The 20,005-nt window shown below is 43.0% G+C and overlaps 1 protein-coding gene across 4 annotated transcripts in view; it reads left to right on the top strand.

Annotated features, from left to right (window-relative positions):
- The window catches only part of CUX1 (cut like homeobox 1), a 364,417-nt gene that overhangs the window by 153,823 nt on the left and 190,589 nt on the right, over nucleotides 1–20,005 (top strand). For all 4 annotated transcript variants that reach the window (XM_054589770.1, XM_054589769.1, XM_054589768.1 and 1 more), the window contains exon 3: nucleotides 11,251–11,298. In XM_054589770.1, coding sequence (XP_054445745.1) covers nucleotides 11,251–11,298 — 48 coding nt within the window. The remainder of the gene's footprint in view (nucleotides 1–11,250; nucleotides 11,299–20,005) is intronic.

The raw sequence follows: 20,005 nt of genomic DNA, 5'->3' as shown, positions 1-20,005 counted from the left end.
TAGGATGTAACAGCAATGGGTAGAGTGGTGTTTGGTCCGCAGAGAATACACGGGTAGAGAGGAAAATGCATGGAGAGATGAGTGGGCTTCTCAAATACTTAGAAGGGCTGAAGGGAGAGTTGAATTCTACTCACCAGTTATCGTCAGAGGACAGGCCTGGGCCTCGGAGAGGGAAGGTTCAGTCATTCACGTTCCCATGGGCAGACACAGGTCACAACTCCTTTAATCTCCCACTCAAGAAAATGCAATATAAAGCAAGGCAGTGAGAATGGAATCACTTTGAATCTGCCTTCCTTTTTTAAAAGTAAATTATTAACCAATGAACTGTTAACTAGTAGTATACCTAAAAACATTTTCAAGTTAAAATTTTTTGCTTTGAGGCTGGAGTAATGAGGGGAAAACCGGGGGTTAGTAAGTTCATTTGGAGATTATTTTTTAGCCCTGGGTGTAACACGTAACCTCCGCACACGCACAAACATTTCCTAGGGTTTTCAGTGCAAGGCAGTCTTTTGTTTTATGCCTGGCCCCTATCAGGGGTTAAACTCCATCCCCGCCCTTTCACCACCCAGACACAATGAAGAAAGTGTGAATTAAGGCCAGGGGAGAGGGGAGAGCTAGCAGTTCCTGCACCCACACCAGGGGCAGGGTGTTGGCGGCCCTGTGAGGGTCACAGAGCACAGCCTTTCGGGGGTGGCCTATCCAGCCCCCGGTGGTCTTGAGAAGGCTGTGTTGTCCCCAAGAAGACAGGACCCCACTCCTGGGCTGCCATCACAGAGGGTGAGGCACCACCGAGAGCTACAGCCAGACAGCTGTGTGTCTTCACTGTAGGCGTTGTTTCAGACGTGCGTATGAGCTACTGTGGAGCAAAAGTGAAATTGTAAAATTCCATAAAGCATCCCGAAAAATCTGGATTACAAAATACTTCAAAAACAGAGACATTTTATGACTTCAAAGATGCCTTTGTAATTCATAGCCTTCTTTGGTTTACAATGCCTGGGCCCTTCCCCTGCATCTGCTTGTCCTTCCAAACCTAAATGGCCATGTCCTGTGCGCCACTCCTTCCTTGACACCCCCACACCTTGGTGGCCACCAGCTCTGAATCCATGGTACGAGAGAGAGAGAGAGAGACATCATGGGGTGTTGTGAATACCAGACCCCAAGGTGGGAATAGAGCCTCCCAGAGACCATCCAAGTGCCCAGAATGGTCCAAAAGCCAAAGATTCACACTGTATGAGTCCAGGGACTGTATTATTTTGGGATGTCTCCTGCTTGCACCTCACAGGTACAGCTGAGCACTGTTTGGCGATTTTCTAATTTTGTTTCTCTTTTGCTTTTAAATCAGAATAGTTTTTTCCCTACTATCATCATTACATAGAAAATTCTTCAATAGCATTTTTCTGTTCAATTCTTTAATCTAAAAAGTGACTTGTGAATCGGTTCGGAGGATAATGAAAATTCATTTCACATACAAGCATCTCTCTATAAACATTGCTTATTGTTTGCACTGTACTCAAGGGGGAGGAGGTTGAAATGCACTCTTCTGACTTTACCAACACACCTCCAATATTAATAATCTCAAAGATATCACTTCTGCATGTTAAGGTATTTGTTGCCTTTTGCTCAATAAATGGAACAGGATGGAAACAAATTTAAAAGAGTGTTGAAAAACCTGTCACTGAATTGTGTGTAAAAAGTGATTAGGTTTTGTAATTTTGTGTTATATCCTTAATTATAACTCACGCCAATATGGTTTTGATTGGCCTGGACCCTCCTTTCTTCAGTGTGAGATCGCACACGGTGACTGGGGGTGGCTGCAGCTGTGGTGCTGTCTGGACAGCAAAGGGCACTCTGTTCTAACAGGGCAGTGAGCTGGGCCATGTCCTCTCTAACTGGGGATGGAGCGGCCCAAGGGTCAGAAGTGAGCATCCCTGCTTTAGTACTAAACCACGTAATAATTGCAGATAGGAGAATTAGATGAGGAATTTCTCAAGCTGCCAAAAATAAAATTGGAATGGATAATTTTTTATCAGTTTGTGTATGTGTGTGGGTGTGACCATTTAGTGCTTTTTTTTTTCTCTTCAGCTGTCTTCAAATGTGTGTGCGCGCACGTGTGTGTGTGTGTGTGTGTGTGTGTGTGTGTGTGTAGACACACATATCCAGCTTTAATATCTAAGAAGTTATTTTAGCAGGTCTGTCATGAGACATGAAAATGCCCAAAGAAATGACTTGTAAAATATTAATATATAGTGTGTTGGTTATAGCAGGGACAGCAGACCTGCGTTTATTTACAATCATTACGAGAAGGGTGGCTCTTCTGCCTTCCTAGACGCTGTAATCAAAAGTACTTTTGTCATATACTTCTCAGAGCGGGTGTTCTGGGGAGCCTGACCCTGTGCCAGTTGGCAGGGACGAGCCTAGTACCAGACGAAGCACTGTTCTGTGGGCTGAACTCCAGGGCACCTGGGTCTTGTGCCTGCACCCAGGCCCCCCGACTCGTGCTGTCTCTAATCTTCTCTCCTCCACAGTGGTCTCAAATGCCTTGGCCCCCTCACCTTTCACATTCTGTGGTCCCATCCAGCTTTGTCATTTCCCCTCTGAGTCTGGGCCTGTTGTTAAGTCTTTTGAGTGATATGTGTGCTGTCCTTCCCACCCCCACCCCCACCCAGTTGCTGTCCATGTGGCCCCTACATGTCATCCCTATACCAGCACCTAGTCAAAGTGGTTGACTTCTTTACAGAATCCTGTGACCTTGGACAGATATCCTTCCCTTTCTGAGCCTAAAGTGTCCTTATCTGTGAAATGTAGGTATCAGTCTGTTATGTTGGCTTTGTGAAAAGCAAATGCATCTTGTATACCAGAAGTCCCTGCTGCAGCACTCGGCACATGACAGACATTCACGAAATGATAACTGCAGTAATCCCCCTTATCCAGTTTTGTTCACTGAGGTTTCAACTGTAGTCAACCTCAGTCCAAAAATATTAGATCGAAAATTCTAGAAATAAACAATTCATAAATTTTAAATTGCTCACTTTTCTGAGTAGTGTGATACAATCTCACGCCATGCTACTCTATACTGCCTGGGACATGAATCATCCCTTTGCCCTCCGTCTCCACACTGTATACACCACCCACCCATTAGTCACTTACCTAGTAGCTGATTCAGTTACCAGATCAACTGTCTTGGTATCACAATGCTGATTTTCAAGTACTCCTCATCTTACTTAATAATGGCCCGAAAGCATAAGAGTCGTGATGCTGGCCATTCCGATATGCCAAAGAGAAGCTGTAAGTTGCATCCTTTTAAGTGAAAAGTTATGTATGTATAGGAAAAAACATAGTATGTATAAGAATTCAGAAATAATCAGTTTTAGGCATCCACTGGGCGGGAGAGGGGGGGATCTTGGAATGTATCCCCCATGGATAAGGGGAATTGCTGCACTGTTAACTTCTGCCCGAGACCCCCTTCTGCATGGTGCTCCCCAACCTCTCTACCTTCCCTTTCCTTAGGCTTACTACAGCCTTTTCCTCAAATCGCCATTAACCTCAGCCCCTCACAAGTTGCTTTCCACCCACAGTGCTACTCATGGTGTTCTCAGTGCCACCAAAACTCCCTGCTACTAAATCCAGTAGTTTTCTCCAGCTTCTGTGGCGGCATTTAAATAAAGCACCTCTTGAAAACACCAGTTTCCCTCTTGAAACTGCCTCCTCTTAACCTTCCGTTCTCCTGCCTCTCCTCCTACTTCTCTTGATTCTTGTCCTTTCACCTCTCCATCTGGCCACCTGAGGCGGGGCCTCCAGGAGAGCCCTGACTGAAGAAGAACTCCCTTAGTCCCCAGCTGCAAATACAATGACTGTGACCAAGTACACCTGGGTGAGTGGGGACAGGTGACATGTGGCCAGTCCAAAGAGAGATGTGAAGTGTAAAATGCACAGCAGATTTCAAAGATATAATAACCAGAAAAAGAATGTAAACTATCTTGTAAATAATTTTACTCTGGATTACATGGGGAATGATAATATTATAAATATATTGGGTTAAATGAAATTAAAATTAATTGTTTCTGTTTCTTTTTATTTTTTAAATATAGCTATAGAAAATTTTAAGTTTACATACATGGTTGGCACTTTACATGTGCTGGACAGTGCTGGCTTGGAATAGGAGCCAGCCTTTAGGCAGGCTCGCTTGCCCAGTTACTGATACTCTTTGAGAGATTGTTTATTCTTTCATTTATTTATTTATGCACCCATTCCATATTCTTTTTCTTTTTCATTATATTTTATTGATTATGCTGTTACAGTTGTCCCAGTTTTTCCCCCTCCCCCGCTCCACTCAGCACCCCTCACTCCCTCAGGCAGTCCCTACACCATTGTTCACGTCCATGGGTCATGTGTGTAAGTTTTGGCTACTCCATTTCCTATACTGTACTTTACATCCCCATGGCTTTTCTGTATCTCCCTATATGTACTTCTTAATCCACTCACCTCTTCACTCATTCCCCCACACCCCCATCCATCTGACAACCATCAAAACATTCTCCATATCCATGATTCTGCCTCTGTTCTTGTTTGCTTAGTGTGTTTTTTAGATTCGATTGTTGCTAGATAGATATGTACTTTTTGCCATTTTATTGTTCATACTTTTGACTTTTATTGTCTTAAATAAGTCATTTTAGTGTTTCATATAATAATGGTTTGGTCATGATGGACTCCTTTGGTTTTCTTTTGTCTGGGAAGCTCTTTATCTGCTCTTCAATTCTAAATGATAGTTTCGCTGGGTAGAGCAACCTTGGCTGTAGGCCCCTGCTTTTCATGACTTTGAATATTACTTGCCAGTCCCTTCTAGCCTGCAAAGTTTCTTTTGAGAAATCAGCTGACAGAGTCATGGGGACTCCCCTGTAGGTAACTAACTTCTTTTCTCTTGCAGCTTTTAAAATTCTCTTTATCTTTAACTATTGGCATTTTAATTCTGATGTGTCTGGGAGTGGGCCTCTTTGCAGCCATCTTGTTGGGGACTCTCTGTGCTTCCTGGACTTGCATGTCTATTTCCTTCACCAAATTAGGGGAGGGGTTTTTTTCCATTACATTTTTGAATAGATTTCCAATTTCTTGCTCTTTCCCTGATCCTTCTGGCACCACTGTGATGCGAATGTTGGAATGCTTGAAATTGTCCCAGAGGCTACTTATACTATCCTCTTTTGGATTCTTTTTTCTTCTTATTGTTCTGATTGGCTGGTTTTACTTCCTTATGTTCTAAATCATTGATTTGATTCTGTTTTATTAATCTTACTGTTGTTTTCCTGTAAATTGTTCTTTATTTTAATCAGTGTATCTTTGTTTCTTACTGAGTCTTTTTTATGCTGCTGAGGTCCTCACTAAGTTCCTTGAGCATCCTTGTAACCAGTGTTTTGAACTCCGCATCTGATAGATTGTTTATCTCCCTTTTGTTTAGTTCTTTTTCTGGAGTTTGATCCTCTCTTTCATTTGGGCCATGTTTCTTTGTCTTCTCATTTTGTCCACCTCCCTGTGTTTGTTTCTAGGTAGTAGGTAGAGCTACCTACTCCCTGTCTTGGTAGTGTGGCCTAATGTAGTAGGTGTCCTGTACAGTCCAGTGGCACAAGCCTCCCCATCACCTAAGCTGGGTATTCAAGGTGCACCCTTTGTGTGGGCTGAGTACACCCTCCTCTTGTAGTTGAGCCTTGATTGCTGTTGGCAGGTCAATGGGAGGGTTTTACTCAGGCCAGTCAGCTGCAAGGATTGGCTGTGACCACTGATCACCAACCTCCCCACTCTGTGGAGGAAGGGCTGTAAAGGGGCAGGGTGGCGCTGCTCCAACATGGTCTGTAGCCATCCACTGAGTGCACAGGCCCTGGGGTGTCCCCAGCAGTGCAGGCCAAGGTCAAACCCCACCTGTGTTTTGCCCAAGGCCACCTTGCGTGAGCTACAGAGCAGTCTGAGAGGCTGCTACTTGTGCTGGGCTTGGAGATTCACAGGCGAAGCCATGCTTTGAATCTAGGCTGGCTGCTGCTAGTGCCAGGCCTGGGGCCACTTAGCAAGGGGTACAGGTCTGGGCGCTCACTGAGGTCAGCTGTTGTTTCTTTGGAAGGGTTTAGGAAATTGTGAAGTTTGAGCCAAGACCAGCCATTCATATGGAAAAGCTACTGTTAACAGCTGTAAGTTGGGTAGGATGGATCCTCAGGGGATCTCCAGGGTACGGCAGACAGTGTTAGCCAGGTTGATGTAGTCTGAGATATGGCATCCACCTGCATGCTCTGTGGGTCTGGGGGAGGAGGGCTCAGCAAAGGGACTATGGCCTCGGCCCAACTCTCTGTCTGGGAGAAAGCTGTCCCCCAGTTCCAGATACATCAGTTCCTCTCTATATGCCACTGGTGCCTTTCAAGCTTCTACCTTAGTGCTGGGGCTCGGAGGCAGTGAGTCTGAGTAAGTTCGTGTGTGAGTTCTTTCAGAGGAACTACTTGGGACTCCAGAAGTTTCTTCCCCTGACTCAATCACTGCTGGTTTTTGTGGCCAGAAGTTATGGGGACTTATCTTCCTGGCACTGAGACCCTGGGCTGTGGGGCTGGGATTCCTTGCCCCTGAGATATCCCTCCCAAATTTTTATCCACCACATGTGGATATGGGACCAACCCATTCCACACCTCTGCCCCTCCTACCAGTCTGGATGGATGTGGTTTCTTTAATTCTGTAGTTGTTAGGCTTCCATTCAACGTGATTCCTGCCAGTTCTGAGTGATGGTTATTCTATAATTAAGTTGTAATTGTGGTGTGGTCGTGTGAGGAGGCGAGCCACGTTTACCTATGTTGCCTTCTTGACCAGAAGCCTCCATGTCTTTTGAGTTCTCCCTTTGTACGAAGCCCATCACAGGTATGGAGGAGACAGATTAATATTCCCATAAATGCATCCCAAGGCCACATTCAGTCTCTCACCAGCAATTCCCTGTTGATGCTCAAGTCAGTCTGCTGACCAGTCCATGGGCCGCAGAGGACGCCCCATGCCCCTAGCTGGACTATACCTGCAGCACTCCCTTCTGTACAGTATGGGGAATGGGCCACTGTGGGGTAGGATCGGCTCTCCCAGAAAAAGAACATCAGACCTGGCATGAGATGTGACCACCCTCAATTACTCAGCTTTCTGAAGCTTTGAGTCCTCTTGTGCCTAGATTTCCTCAGCAAAATATCACCCAGCCCTGTGTTGGATGCTGGAAATGCGGGTGAGGGGACTAACACCCATTCCCCATGCCCTCAAGCAGCCCCCAGTCTGGAGGGAAGAGGATCCACTCCTGACTATGATCACAGCTGCCTTTGCAGACCCAGTGAGAAGAAACAGGAGGGAAAGCCCGTGCCATTGGGCCTGGCTGCTTTCAGTTGTGCAGTATTCAATCCAGGTTTGTTGGAAGCCTTAGGGACCTCCTCTCAAGAGCCAGCAGGTGCTGCCAGCTGCCAGATACAGCAAGGCAGGCCTGCAGCCACCCTCAGGCTCCCAAACTACCTGCGATTGCAATGGGGGTTCGGCTATAGCTCCCTAAAAAGTGAAGGGCTATTCTCGAAGCCCAGGCCTGAAAGGGGCTACAGCTCTCACCCACAGGTGGAAGGCAAGCATCACATTGAGATTGTCATCCATGAACTGTTCACATCTTATTTTTAAAGAATTAGATTAATACAGGGTTGTGGCCTTCTGAGAGGAAGATTCACTGCACATCTTTGCAAGCCAGGCTTGTATTCCACAGCACCAACTTCATGGAAGTATGTTAGCTCTTTACCCGCTTGGATCCACACCCTAGCACTCCACTGGTGAGTGAGAACACTGGAGAATATAGCCTCCTTAGCGAATTGTCTTCATCAAAGTCAGCAATTTTGGAGAACAAACAATAAACAAACTCCACCTATCATCTTGTGTTTGCAGTTTGACCAGAGTAGCTCAGTGTGACCATCCTGCCTGTTTGTCCTCCCCCAGGAGAGAGGGGTGAGGAAAAAGGGTAGCCAACCCCCCCACCTCAGAGTCTTGAGGGTTCTTTCTGTCTTCACCCTCCCCTCTGCCGAGTTCAGGCCATGTCCTCCACCCTAGCACACATTGAAATTGTTCATGTTTAGACTTCCTGCCTTAATACCTGTAGTTGCCAAGTTTCTAACAAAGAAGCTTGGCTTATTCCTTGGGATTAAAACGTAGGCTTTACCACTGACCCTGCCTAGGATCAAGCAGTGATCTCTCTTTTATGATTCTTCTCCCTTTTTATCCTCTTTTCCCTCACTTCCCCTTTGGATGTGTATTGTATCCTCTATCTTTCTGAAAAGTACAGTGGGCTAAATGAAATATGTTTGTTTCCTATTGTTGCCATAACAAACTGGCATAGACTTAGTGGTTTAAAACAGCAAATATTTATCATCTCACCATGCTGGAGGTCAGAGTCCAAAATAGGTTTTCCTGGGCTGAAATGAGGTGTTGGCAGAGTTGTGTTCCTTTTAGATGCTCCAGGCTTTCCTTGCCTTCTCCAGCTTCTTGGGGCCACCTGTGTGCCTTGGCCTCTGCCACTACATCATTCTCATCCCTGCTTCCATCTCATAACCTCTCTTACCCCCACCCTTCTGCCTCCCTCTTATAAGGACCTGGATCTGCTTGGATAATCCAGGATAATCTTCCCAACTCGATCCCTAACTTAATCACATCTGCGACATCCCTTTTACCATGTACCCAGCTATAGTCATAGGTCCCGGGGATCAGGATGCAGACATCTTTAGAGAGTCATTGTTGTGCCTTATTTATTTAAGAAGAGACTGGTAAAAAGTTTCTTTTTTTTTTTTTTTTGGTCATTGAATTTGGTTTAAAAATATAGAAAGTGATCCAAAGGAGGAGCAAAACGTATTGACTTCTGACTTCTCCAAGGAAATAATGGGTAGTGCTGGCTTGAGATAAAATTCTTAGTGACTGTATCAAACATGGATTCAAAATAGGTGTATCTCCTATGAACAGTGCTCAGAAGTAAAAACTAAAATGCAGGACAGTAGCCCAAATCCATTTCAGATACAAATTAGTCAAATCTTCTGTGTAGACTTCTTTTTTATTGTAAGTAAATTATTTCAGACTAACATTAGCAAAAACTTTAGCCCACAGCACATTAGAAATGAGGAACAGGACTCCTGGCCAAGATGGTGGCGTAGGTAGATACACTTTGCCTCCTCACATGACCAAAAGGAAGACAACAACAAATTTAAAAACAAAAAATAACCAGACTGCCAGAAAATCAAACTGTATGGAAGTCCAACAACGAAGGAGCAAAGAACAAACATTCATCCAGACCGTTTGAAGGGGCAGAGACGGGCAGCCGGGGCGGAGAGGCTTTCCCGCAGGGGAGCAGCTGGCGGACCAGGCAGTCCCATGTTTGTGTGCGGATAAACCGGGAGGAACATCTGGTGAGCAAGACAGACCACGCAACCCAGGGTTCCAGTGCAGGAAGAGAAAGCCTCGAAACCCCTGGAGGTAAAAACGCATGGGGGTTGTAGCAGTGGGACAAACTCCCAGCCTCACAAGAGAGTCCACTGGAGAGAACCACGGGGTCCTAGAACATACACAAACCCACCCACCTGGGAATCAGCACCAGAAGGGCCAAATTTGCTTGTGGGTAGCAGGGGAAGTGACTGAAAGCGAGAGCAAGTGGTATTGTTCCCTCTCAGACCACCTCCCCCACATACAGCATCACAAGGCAGCCACTTGGGTTGCCCCACCCTGGCAAATACCTAAGGTTTCGCCCCTTCCTATATAACAGGCATGCCAAGACAAAGAAATCTGGCCCAAATGAAAGAACAGATCAAAGCTCCAAAAATAGAACTAAGTGATGCAGAGATGGCCAGCCTATCAGATGCAGAGTTCAAAACACTGGTAATCAGGATGCTGACAGAATTGCTTGATTTTGGTCGCAAAATGGAGGAAAAAGCGAAGGCTACACAAAGTGAAATAAAGAAAAATACACAGGGAACCAACAGTAAAGGAAAGGAAACTGGGACTCAAATCAACGATTTGGAGCAGAAGGAAGAGAAAAAACATTCAACCAGAACAGAATGAAGAAACAAGAATTCAAAAAAATGAAGAGAGGCTTAGGAACCTCTGAGACAACTTTAAACATTCCAACATCTGAATCATAGCAGTGCCAGAAGGAGAAAGGGAAGAGCAAGAAATTGAAAACTTATTTGAAAAAATAATGAAGGAGAACTCCCCCAATCTGGCAAAGGTAATAGACTTCCAGGAGATCCAGGAAGCTCTTGAGAGTCCCAAAGTTGAACCCAAGGAAGCACACACCAAGGTACATCATAATTAATTACCCAAGATTAAAGACAAAGAGAGAATCTTAAAAGCAACAAGACAGTTACCTACAAAAGAGTTCCCATAAGACTGTCAGCTGACTTCTCCAAAGAAACCTTGCAGGCAAGAAGGGTCTAAAAAGTAGTATTCGAAGTCATGAAAGACAAGGACCTACATCCAAGATTACTCTAGCCCGCAAAACTATCATTTAGAATGGAAGGGCAGAAAAAGTGCTTCCCAGATAAAGTAAAGCTAAAGGAGTTCATCATCACCAAGCCCTTATATGAAATGATATAGGGACTTATCTAAGAAAAAGATGAAGATCAGAAACAGTAAAATGATAACAAACTCACAGCTACCAACAACTAAACCTAAAACAAACAAAAACAAAAACAAACTAAGCAAAACAACTAGAACAGGAACAGAATCACTGAAATGGAGATCAGAGAGGAAAGGGAAGGGAAGAATGGAGGAAAATGTACAGTGAATAAGAAGCATAAATAGTAGGTACAAAATAGGCAGGGGGAGGCTAAGAATAGTATAGGAAATGGAGAAACCAAAGAACTTATATTTACAACCCATGGACATGAACTAAGGGGAGGGAGGATGCAGGGCGGAGGGAATGAGGGGGGGGGATGGGACAACTGTAATAGCATAATCAATAAAATACATTTAAAAAAAAGAAATGAGGAATAGTATATATAACCAGAATTTAGTAGAAATAAATCTAGTGGTATTCTTAAGTTCATGGAAACTATAGGGGGGGCCAATTGGCATAATGTCGCAAGAATCAAGGAACGAAACAGGAGAGGGACCAGGATTGCTTTATGTAGTGATAATTATCACTAAATTCAAAGCTGTTTTTAGGAGGCCTTAACAAATGTTTCCTTCTCTTTTTTTCTCAAATGGCTGATTCCTGACCCATTCCTCTTGCTCCAGGATTTACGCAAGCAGGTAGCGCCACTGCTGAAGAGCTTCCAAGGAGAGGTAAGTATTCATGTTTATTTTCTATCCTGAGCCACCCTTCCTATTTAGTTTATCATGCTTTCTTTTTATTCTCATTAAATAAATGCCATTAACAGAAGGTGCTTGCCTAGATGGAGCCCTCCCAGCTTCCCCGACCCAATGTCCTGCAGACTTTGCCCTTCCCAATGTGCTGTTGCCACTGGGTGGACTGATCTTATTCAGGCCACAGCCTATGAGAGCTCCTGAGCTCCCTCGAGGTCACCGGTTCCCAGTTGGTCTGGGGCTGCTGCTACCAGTCCTCCTCCTGTGCAGTGCTTTCAGGTGCAGCTGTTGGGGGAAGAGAAATTTCATTTGAAGTTTGAAAAAAGAACAACAGGCAGAAGTCGCGAGAAGTAAGTTTGGGCTCAGTGTAAGGAAGAGCTTTCTAACATACCCTTCCAGAGAAGGACTGGGCAAGATGGCGGGCACGTTGCCCCTCATCTGAGGTGTGTGCCCTGACCACCACAGAGTAATATCCCACAAAGAGGACATACGGTGGAAGTGGGTGACACTCCAGCTCCTTCTCAACCCTGGGTGGAGAGACTTAGTGGATCTTAGAAAGCCAGAAATTTTGTTACTGTTTGACGGGGAGTTACTCATTTGGTCCTTAGCTTCTCCTGTTGTAATGTTGAGAATTGTAACAATACTGAGGAAAGGAAGCTAGACTTTTTTAAAGCCCTCTAAAGACCCATACTGGTAGGACCATAGATTTCACAGAGAAAAGGGGGAAGGAGCAGGAGTCCGAGAAGTGAGATGGCAAGTTCAGGAGTGGTGTGAGGCTGTGGGGTGCCTCCTGGGACACACCGCTAAGGAGGCCGGACTCCTGGGCTCAGACGTCTGCAGTACGAGGTGAGGGCTACCATTTGGCAAATTCTTCGCCGTGCGGGTGACAGCAAAGGGTGAGGGAACGAATGAGGTTAGTCAGGAGGACTGCAGTGGGAGGCAAGAGAGGAGATTCCAGGACAGTGAGGGACTTGCGTAGGACGACAAAGCAGCAGTGACCGCTGGTGAGCAGTGAAGATTTTACAACAGTGCAGCGGTGCTATTCTCTCTCTTCATAATGTCGTGCCTCAGGAGGTCCCCATGGACTTAGCTCTGTGAGGCACAGAGGATATCAATATCGCAGGTCTGGGAAGGACATGAATTGCCTTTCCCTCAGAAGTACATCTCCAAACCCTCATTCTATGAAGTAAAATTGTCACCTTACACCAACCCACATTTGATTTGATCTCTTTCTTTTACCTGTTCAGCAGCTTTAGTGAGGCCCAATGGCTTAGTGTTTCTCTACCTGAAATAGCTCAATGTGCTGTTTGTGTTGTTTACTTGTTTTTCTTTCTCTTTGAAAAATTTCAAGTGTATATAAAAGTAGAAAGATTACTATAATGAACACCTGTGTACCCTTTGACCCCAACTCACCACTTGTTAACATTTTGCCACATTTGCTTCCCACCCTGTCATTAAACATTAGAAAGTAAATTGCAGATAGCTCAGCACTGTACCCTTAAACGTAACGTGTGTATCTCCTAAATTAGGGATATTCACCAACATTTTCACAATAACTCCAAGCGTCACACCTGGGAAAATTAACATTAATTTCATAATGTGTAATATTCAGTCCAAAAGTCAAATTTCCCCAGTTATCCCCAAATTGTGTCTTAATAACTGCCTTGCCCCCACCTGAGTTCCATCAGGTTCATGCATTGCATTTGGGAGATATATATATTTATATATTAATGAAAATAAATAAGAGGGGGTGGAGATATATATAATAAAACAATAACTGTTGTTACTGTTTTTTATTACACTGAGTTTTGTGTGTGTGCGTGTGTGTGTTTTAAGAATCTAAGTTATCTTATAGATTATCTCACGTTCTGGATAGGGTAATGGGTTTGGTTCTGCATATATTAAATTTGAAATGCCTGAGGAACATCTAGGGTTCCTATTTGCCCATTTTCTTAAAGACTATTTATAAAGTAAATATTTTTATATACCATTAATTAATATTTACCAAATCTTTGCTAATTACTATATTTATAGTAAATAATTTGTGCTTACCAGTAAGCCGATTTTAGTAGAAGGGACTAAGTCCTACTTGTTTCTGACGAATGGACCGTCATGCAGAGGGACTGCACGCAGGCCGGGCCGGCTGTCCGCTGACCGAGGCAGAGGCCGGAGGGCGGCCTGTCTTGGTGCTCTGCCAGGGCAAGATCCATTCGGCATGTTTTTATAAAACACCAACTTCTCTGATCAGACGTTTGTTCTTGTGCCCTTCATTAGTGTTTACTGAGTGCAATTTTATTTAACAGATATGTATTTTTAGGTTCGTCCCAAGGTGCTTTGAGTTCCCCTTGGAAAAATGTATGGTATTAATGAAAACATGTTCTTTCCCTCAGAATTTGTATAGATTACTTCTCTATCTGAGATCCCCAAAAAGAAAAAAATAAATAAGTCGCTTTCAGGCAGCTAGATATTTACATAGGACTTTGGTGTTCCTGCAATAACATGTATTTCTAGTATGTTTTAATGTCACGGGAAACATTAACTTTGGCAGGGCACTACTTATGCCCCCAGTGTTTTCTTGTGGTTCTCAGGGTAAATCCAGACACCTTCCTTCCTGTGGTTTATGAGACCCGCCTGATTTGCGGGCTTACCTTTCTAGACCTCTCTCCCTGCTTCCCGCCTACCCCTGGACACACAGCCATTCTGAATTTCTTCCAGGCCTGAGTGTATCAGGCGTCCTCACTGGCCTCCCAGCCTTTGAACCGGTCAACCCTTCCTCAAACGCTCTGTCCTCCTCTCACTTCGCCTGGGTCACTTCTGCTTGCTGTCACTTCTTCAAGAAAGGTCTTCCCTGAAGGCCAGGTCCCCATACCGTGTGCTCCCATTGCACCCCGTGCTACTTGTAATGTATTTGTCATCAGGCCTGAGAGCTGCCTGTGACTTGTTTCTGTTCCCCATGAGCCTATAAATGTGTGCAGGCAACCTCTGTGTCTTGTCTTGTTGGCCATTTGTATCCCCAGCACCTGACATAACAACAGGAACTAAAGTATTTGGGCTCTCAAAAGTAGTTAATGAATAAATGCTTGAACAGTGAGGTTCTTCTGGAGGCAGTTTTTAAAACACTTGCCTCTATCCTTTTTCCAGGTTATGTTGCTATTAATAAGGTGACAGGGACCCCAGAATATATGCTTGGGAAATACCTTAGAAAAAACTAGTAAATACCTGTATTTGTTGTCCTTGATTAAAAAGTTTAGAATACTATAATTGTAACAGTCATTAATAATTATTATAGCCGAGTCTTCAAATTTTATTCACTGAAATTAGATTGACAGCGTATTTATTTCTCTGTCTAAGCTTGTGTGTTTCACAAGCCCAGCGAACTGATTAGTGGGGGTAGGGGAAGTAACTTAACCATCATCCAATTTAAGGCGTATTTTAGTTCAATAATTTAGACAACCCCTTCAGTGAAATGACACTCCCACTCTTTAAAAAAAATGTTAAATCTTTCAAATTATCTCGCTCTCTCCTTGCTTCTTTCCCTGAGGAGGATCATGGTATAGCAGGTTGGTGGCAGAAGGAGTTGGCTTAAGCCCCACTCCTCTTGGTAGGGGAGCTGGCTGCTTAAACCAAGTGTCCTCATGGAGGAAAATCCTCTTAAATAACTTTGGTGCTTTTATCAGAGTGGAAATAAAGACTGAAAATTCATGAGCTTAACATTCCATTTAAATAGTTAGGAAAGTACAATAGAATAACCTCAAAGAAAATAGGAAGAAGGAACTAATAGAAATAATTAGTAATAAAAATATGTAAGAATAAAAAATGAGAAAGAAAACAAAGACCTGAGAAACAGCCCCAAAATTGGTTCTTTGAAAAGATTACTACAGTAGACAAACTACCTACCTAATAAAGGAAAAAAAAAAAAGATTAGGAATGATAACAAGGATAATTTTGCAGCTGCAGTAAATTAAAACATTAAGAGGGGAATATTATAATCAGTTTTATACCAGTTTAACTAAAAACCTAGACAAAATGGATAGACTTCTAGAATATTATAACATATCAAAGCTGATTAAAGAAGAGGTAGAAAACCTAAATAGCCTCACAAGTATTACAGAAATATTTTCACAAGGTCTAGGCATTTTTATGGGGAGTTCTATCAGTCATTCATGAAATAATTCTAATCTTTTGCAAACTCCTTCAAAAAATAGAAAAAGAGAAAACACTCTCTAACTCATTTTATGGGGCTAGTGTAACCTTGATGTCAAAACCAGATAAGAACAGTATAAGAAGGGAATATTGAAGTAGCCTAATTTATGAGTAGGTATGCAGAAGTCCTTTAAAAGGTATTAGTAAATTGAATCCATCAAGCTCTGTGTATCCCAAGAATGCTGTTTGGTTTAATATTAGAAAAATGTGTTAATGCAAATTAACATCATTAGTTGATTAAAGAGGAAAATACTATTTTAATAATGATAGAAAAAGAATGTGATAAAATTCAACATTCAGTCATCATAACAACGATTATCAGCAAATTAGGAATTGAAGGGAACTTCTTTTTAAGCTGCGTAAAAGTATTTATCAAAAACTTCCATCAATCATCATACTCAGTGATGTTGACATGTTCCCTTTAAAATCAGGAACAAGACAAGAATGCCTACTAATGCTATTTTTTATTTAACATTGTACTAGAATTTTTGGCATGGAAGATAAGAAAAAGAAATAGAGTATAAATATTGTAATAGAAGAAATAAATTCACTTTTCAAATAAGCCTCAGTTATTTAACAAGGTTGCTAGATACAAAATCAGTATACAAAAGTAAATACATACTTGCACATCAAGAGCAAACTGAGGAAATATACCACTGGAAATAGCAAGAAAAAATAAAGGACACCTAGAAAAATAATAGCAATGCTCATAGAAACTGTTCTGGGAGAAAAGAATAGCATTTATATTGAAAGATATTAAAGATTTAAATGAAGAGAGATAAGGTATTCAGTGATAGAAATTCCCACTATTATTAAGGTTATTAGTTTCCCCCAAATTGATTATATAGTCATTGTAGGTCCAATTAAAATTCAAACAGGATTTTCATGCTATTGAAAAGCTGATGCCAGAATTTATATGAGGTTGATAATTGTGAAAATAATATTAAATAAGAACAAGATGGAGAATTTGGCCTACTAGATTATTAAAGCTACAATTACAATAGGGATAGATAAACACATCCAAAGAACATATAAAAAATTAGAACTGACTTGTGCACACATAGAAGACAAATACATTGCAAAGAGAGCATTACAGATCAGTGAGCAAAGAGTGGACTTTTCAGTAAATCGTCCTCTGACAATAGGTTATCCTTATGGGATTAAATGAAATGAGATCCCTACCTCAAACCATATGCAAATACAAATTACAGGTAAAGATTTAAGTCAAAACTTTAAACCTTTTAGAAGGTTTAAATGATGACTTGAATATGATGACTTTGGGTAAGATAGGATTTCTTAAACAGGAAACCATAAAGGAAGAAATTGTTACATTCAACTACGTTAAAATTTTAAAATAAAAGCTTCTTCTCTTCCTCCCCCTGCCCCCCTCCCCCTCCTCCTCCTTCTTCATTTTCTCAAGGAAAGACAGCCTAGAAAACATGAAAAAGATAACTCCACTTTTGGCTGAGTTTTACCTTTGTGTGAACTAGTAGGAGGATCTACCTTTCTCAAGACATTTTACTATATCTGTAGGAAACTTGTCATAGTAGAGATTCCAACCCATCTGAATCTTTTTCATAATAACGCTTCAGATCCCTCTGATGTGAATGATGTGCCCTAGGGCCGTACTATAAGCAGATCATATTTTGGGTACCCTTGGCCACAAGCCACAAACCAGGAGAAGATAGTTGCCACACACGTAGTTCATGAAGGGTTATTATTTTTAAAAGCCTTAAAAACTTTTACCTATTAATAAGAAAAAGATAAATGTCTCAACAGAAAAACAAGCAAAAGCCATGAATGGCATTTCTCAGAAGAGATAATCAGAATGGTCAGTAAGTATTAAAAAGTATGCTGAACCTCATAGTCAGGGAAATGCAAATTAAAATAATTTAAGTGCAACTTACTTGTGTCTACCAGGTTGGCCAAAATTCAAAAGTTAATGTAGGAATGTAAATTTGTTTAACATTTTTGAAAACCAATCTCGCATCAGATACTAAATCTAAAAATGAAGGTGTACCTTGACAGAGCAGTTTTGCTCCTAAGTATATACCCTAAATAAACTTAAACCTGGGTCCCAAGTATCAAGTTCAGCAATGTTTGAAAGTAGTAAACAAGTGGAAACAACCCATTCCCATCAGCACTGAAAAAGAATAAGTAAAGGGTGGTATAGTTATACAATGGAGTACAGCGCCTCCGGGGAAAGTGAATGAAATATCAGACTGTGCAATGCTGAGCTGATACTGTTTGGGGATACAGGTTTTTATTATAAAATAGAACCATAAGGAAAAGGTTAACAGGAAATGCAGAATAGAGGTTATCAGACATAGGCACAAGGGAGCTCTAATGTCATGGGAATGTCCCTACTCATAGGTGTTTCTTTTGTTACTTTTATAAGTATGAACTATTTTCAAAAAGAAATATTCACGCTTACAAGACAGTCGCTATATAATTCTATTTTTGCATGTCAGAAACTGCATATTGTCTTCTCCCTTCTTTTTGCATTTCATCTGTGACAAATTTTAATCTCCAGGCAAATGGATGATGCTTCTGGTGAAGCCATGCACTTGGGCAGGCCAAGCAGGATGGCACATTTGTAATGTTCAAAATGGCATTCGTGAGACACTTAGCCAGTTCAAGTGGTGCATTAGGTGCTTTTCAAGCGTATGCTGGCTCAGTCTTCACAATACTGGAAAGCAGCTGCTGCTTCTACCTCCCTGTGACCAGCTCTCCAAAGCTGTATGCATCTTCTCCGTTGGCTTTCACTGTGGGAGGAAGTAACCCTTCTTCAAACACCAGTCTCTTCCGTATGGTGCCGGAGCCCACCTTCTGCTTTCTACAGTAGCTGCAATCTCTGCTAGTTAGTTATTGGACTCTTCTCATCAATGTTTCTACAAGCACTAGTATGTTCCACCTTGAGAGAAAGAGACAGTAGGAAAGAGAGACAGACAGACAGACAGACAAACAGACACACACAAAGACGCCAACCCTTCTTTCTTACCCAGCCCACCTGGCCAAGCTTTTCCAAAGAGCCATCTCCATCCGGTGTGTGTTCTTCAGCCCTCCCCAGTGTGACGTCCGCCCCACTTTCCCTTGACCATTTTAGTCCCCTACATCGTCACCTCAGTGACAGCACACTGGTCCACCCCTCTCATTATAGGGTCTCTGCTCTTGACAGCCTATGGCATTTTGCCTTCTGGGTTCTCTCTGGCTGTTAATTTTTAGCTTCCTTAGCCAGTTCCTTCTTTACCTTCGGACCTTCGAATCACTGCATTCTTTACTCTATAGTCTCTTGGTATCTCTATGCTGAAAACTCAAATTTCTCTTAGTCTTCCCTGCTGTATTCCAGGATCATCTAAGACTGCCTGTTTATTGCCTTTTGGGTATTCCACAGGAAATAGCTCATAACCTATAACTACCTCCCCTTCTCCAACTTCCACATTGCTGAATTGCCTTCTCCATCCTTTCCCTTCTTAGGAATAACTGCCCAGTCCCCCTAGTTGCCTCACCTGGAAATCTAGCTCTCCCTCCTCCCTCTGTACCCCCACATCTCCTCCATCCTTCCTCTGAAGTGTTCTGAGATCTTTTCAGTCCTTTCTATCCCCACCACACACGCTTGTCCAAAGCCACCATATGTCATCGAGCCTATTGCAGTGGTTCCCTAACTGATCTCTCTTCCAGCTCTTACCCACCCCACCCCTACCTTTCCTCCATGTGTCAGCAGGGACTGGGTCACTTCCTTGCTCACAGCCTTTCAGTGGCTCCCCCGCGCCCCTGAGGTGGACACAGAACCCTGACCTCAGCCTTCAGGGTACATGGACAGGCTATATAGCCTGCCTCCGTCTGCCCCACGCTGTTCCCCCAGTCGCCTGCCCGGCTGTCTTACGCTTCCTTCAGGGCTCATCTCAGTTGTCATTCCCTCAAAGAGGTCTCTGACCCTTAGTCCAAACCAAGGCCCTTTTACTGTTTCTCCCGTAGCTCCTGTCCTGTTGTTCAGAGTACTTTTCTCATTGTATTTGTGAGCTTGTTATGTCCACCACTGTCTAGATTTTTTATGTCTGTATAAGCAGGGCCTCCTTTGTATACCCAAAGTACTTGACCCCAGTGGACATGCAGTAGGTGTCTACTGGGTGGGTGGGGAAGCAGCGGCCCATTTTATAGATGAAGAAACTAAGCCCAGAGAAGGTAAGTAAACTACCCAAAGCCACACAGGTGGCAGGAGCACACCTGGGCTGTCTGCACCACTGACGTGTTCTTTAATGTTGGTGCAGTCCGCTCTGATGTGCTTGGGGTGTGGGGAGGACCCCTTCCTGCCCTCTGTCCTCTTAGTCAACTCCCCAGTCTTGGATAAGGATCACTGATGTTCGTTTTTGTAAAGCACTTGGCAAATACATTTTTAGGCTCCCCTCCGCTTTTTACCAGCCCCTCCTGTATCAAAACTGGCTTTCCACACCTTGTCCCACATAAACATCCATAACTGTGT

This window comes from Pteronotus mesoamericanus, unplaced genomic scaffold (genome assembly GCF_021234165.1).
Source record: "Pteronotus mesoamericanus isolate MK-2021 breed Mesoamerican mustached bat unplaced genomic scaffold, CSHL_Meso_final scaffold_167, whole genome shotgun sequence".
Taxonomy (NCBI): domain Eukaryota; kingdom Metazoa; phylum Chordata; class Mammalia; order Chiroptera; family Mormoopidae; genus Pteronotus; species Pteronotus mesoamericanus.
The sequence above is the reverse complement of the archived record's forward strand: the minus strand, read 5'-3'. Positions and strand labels throughout refer to the sequence as shown.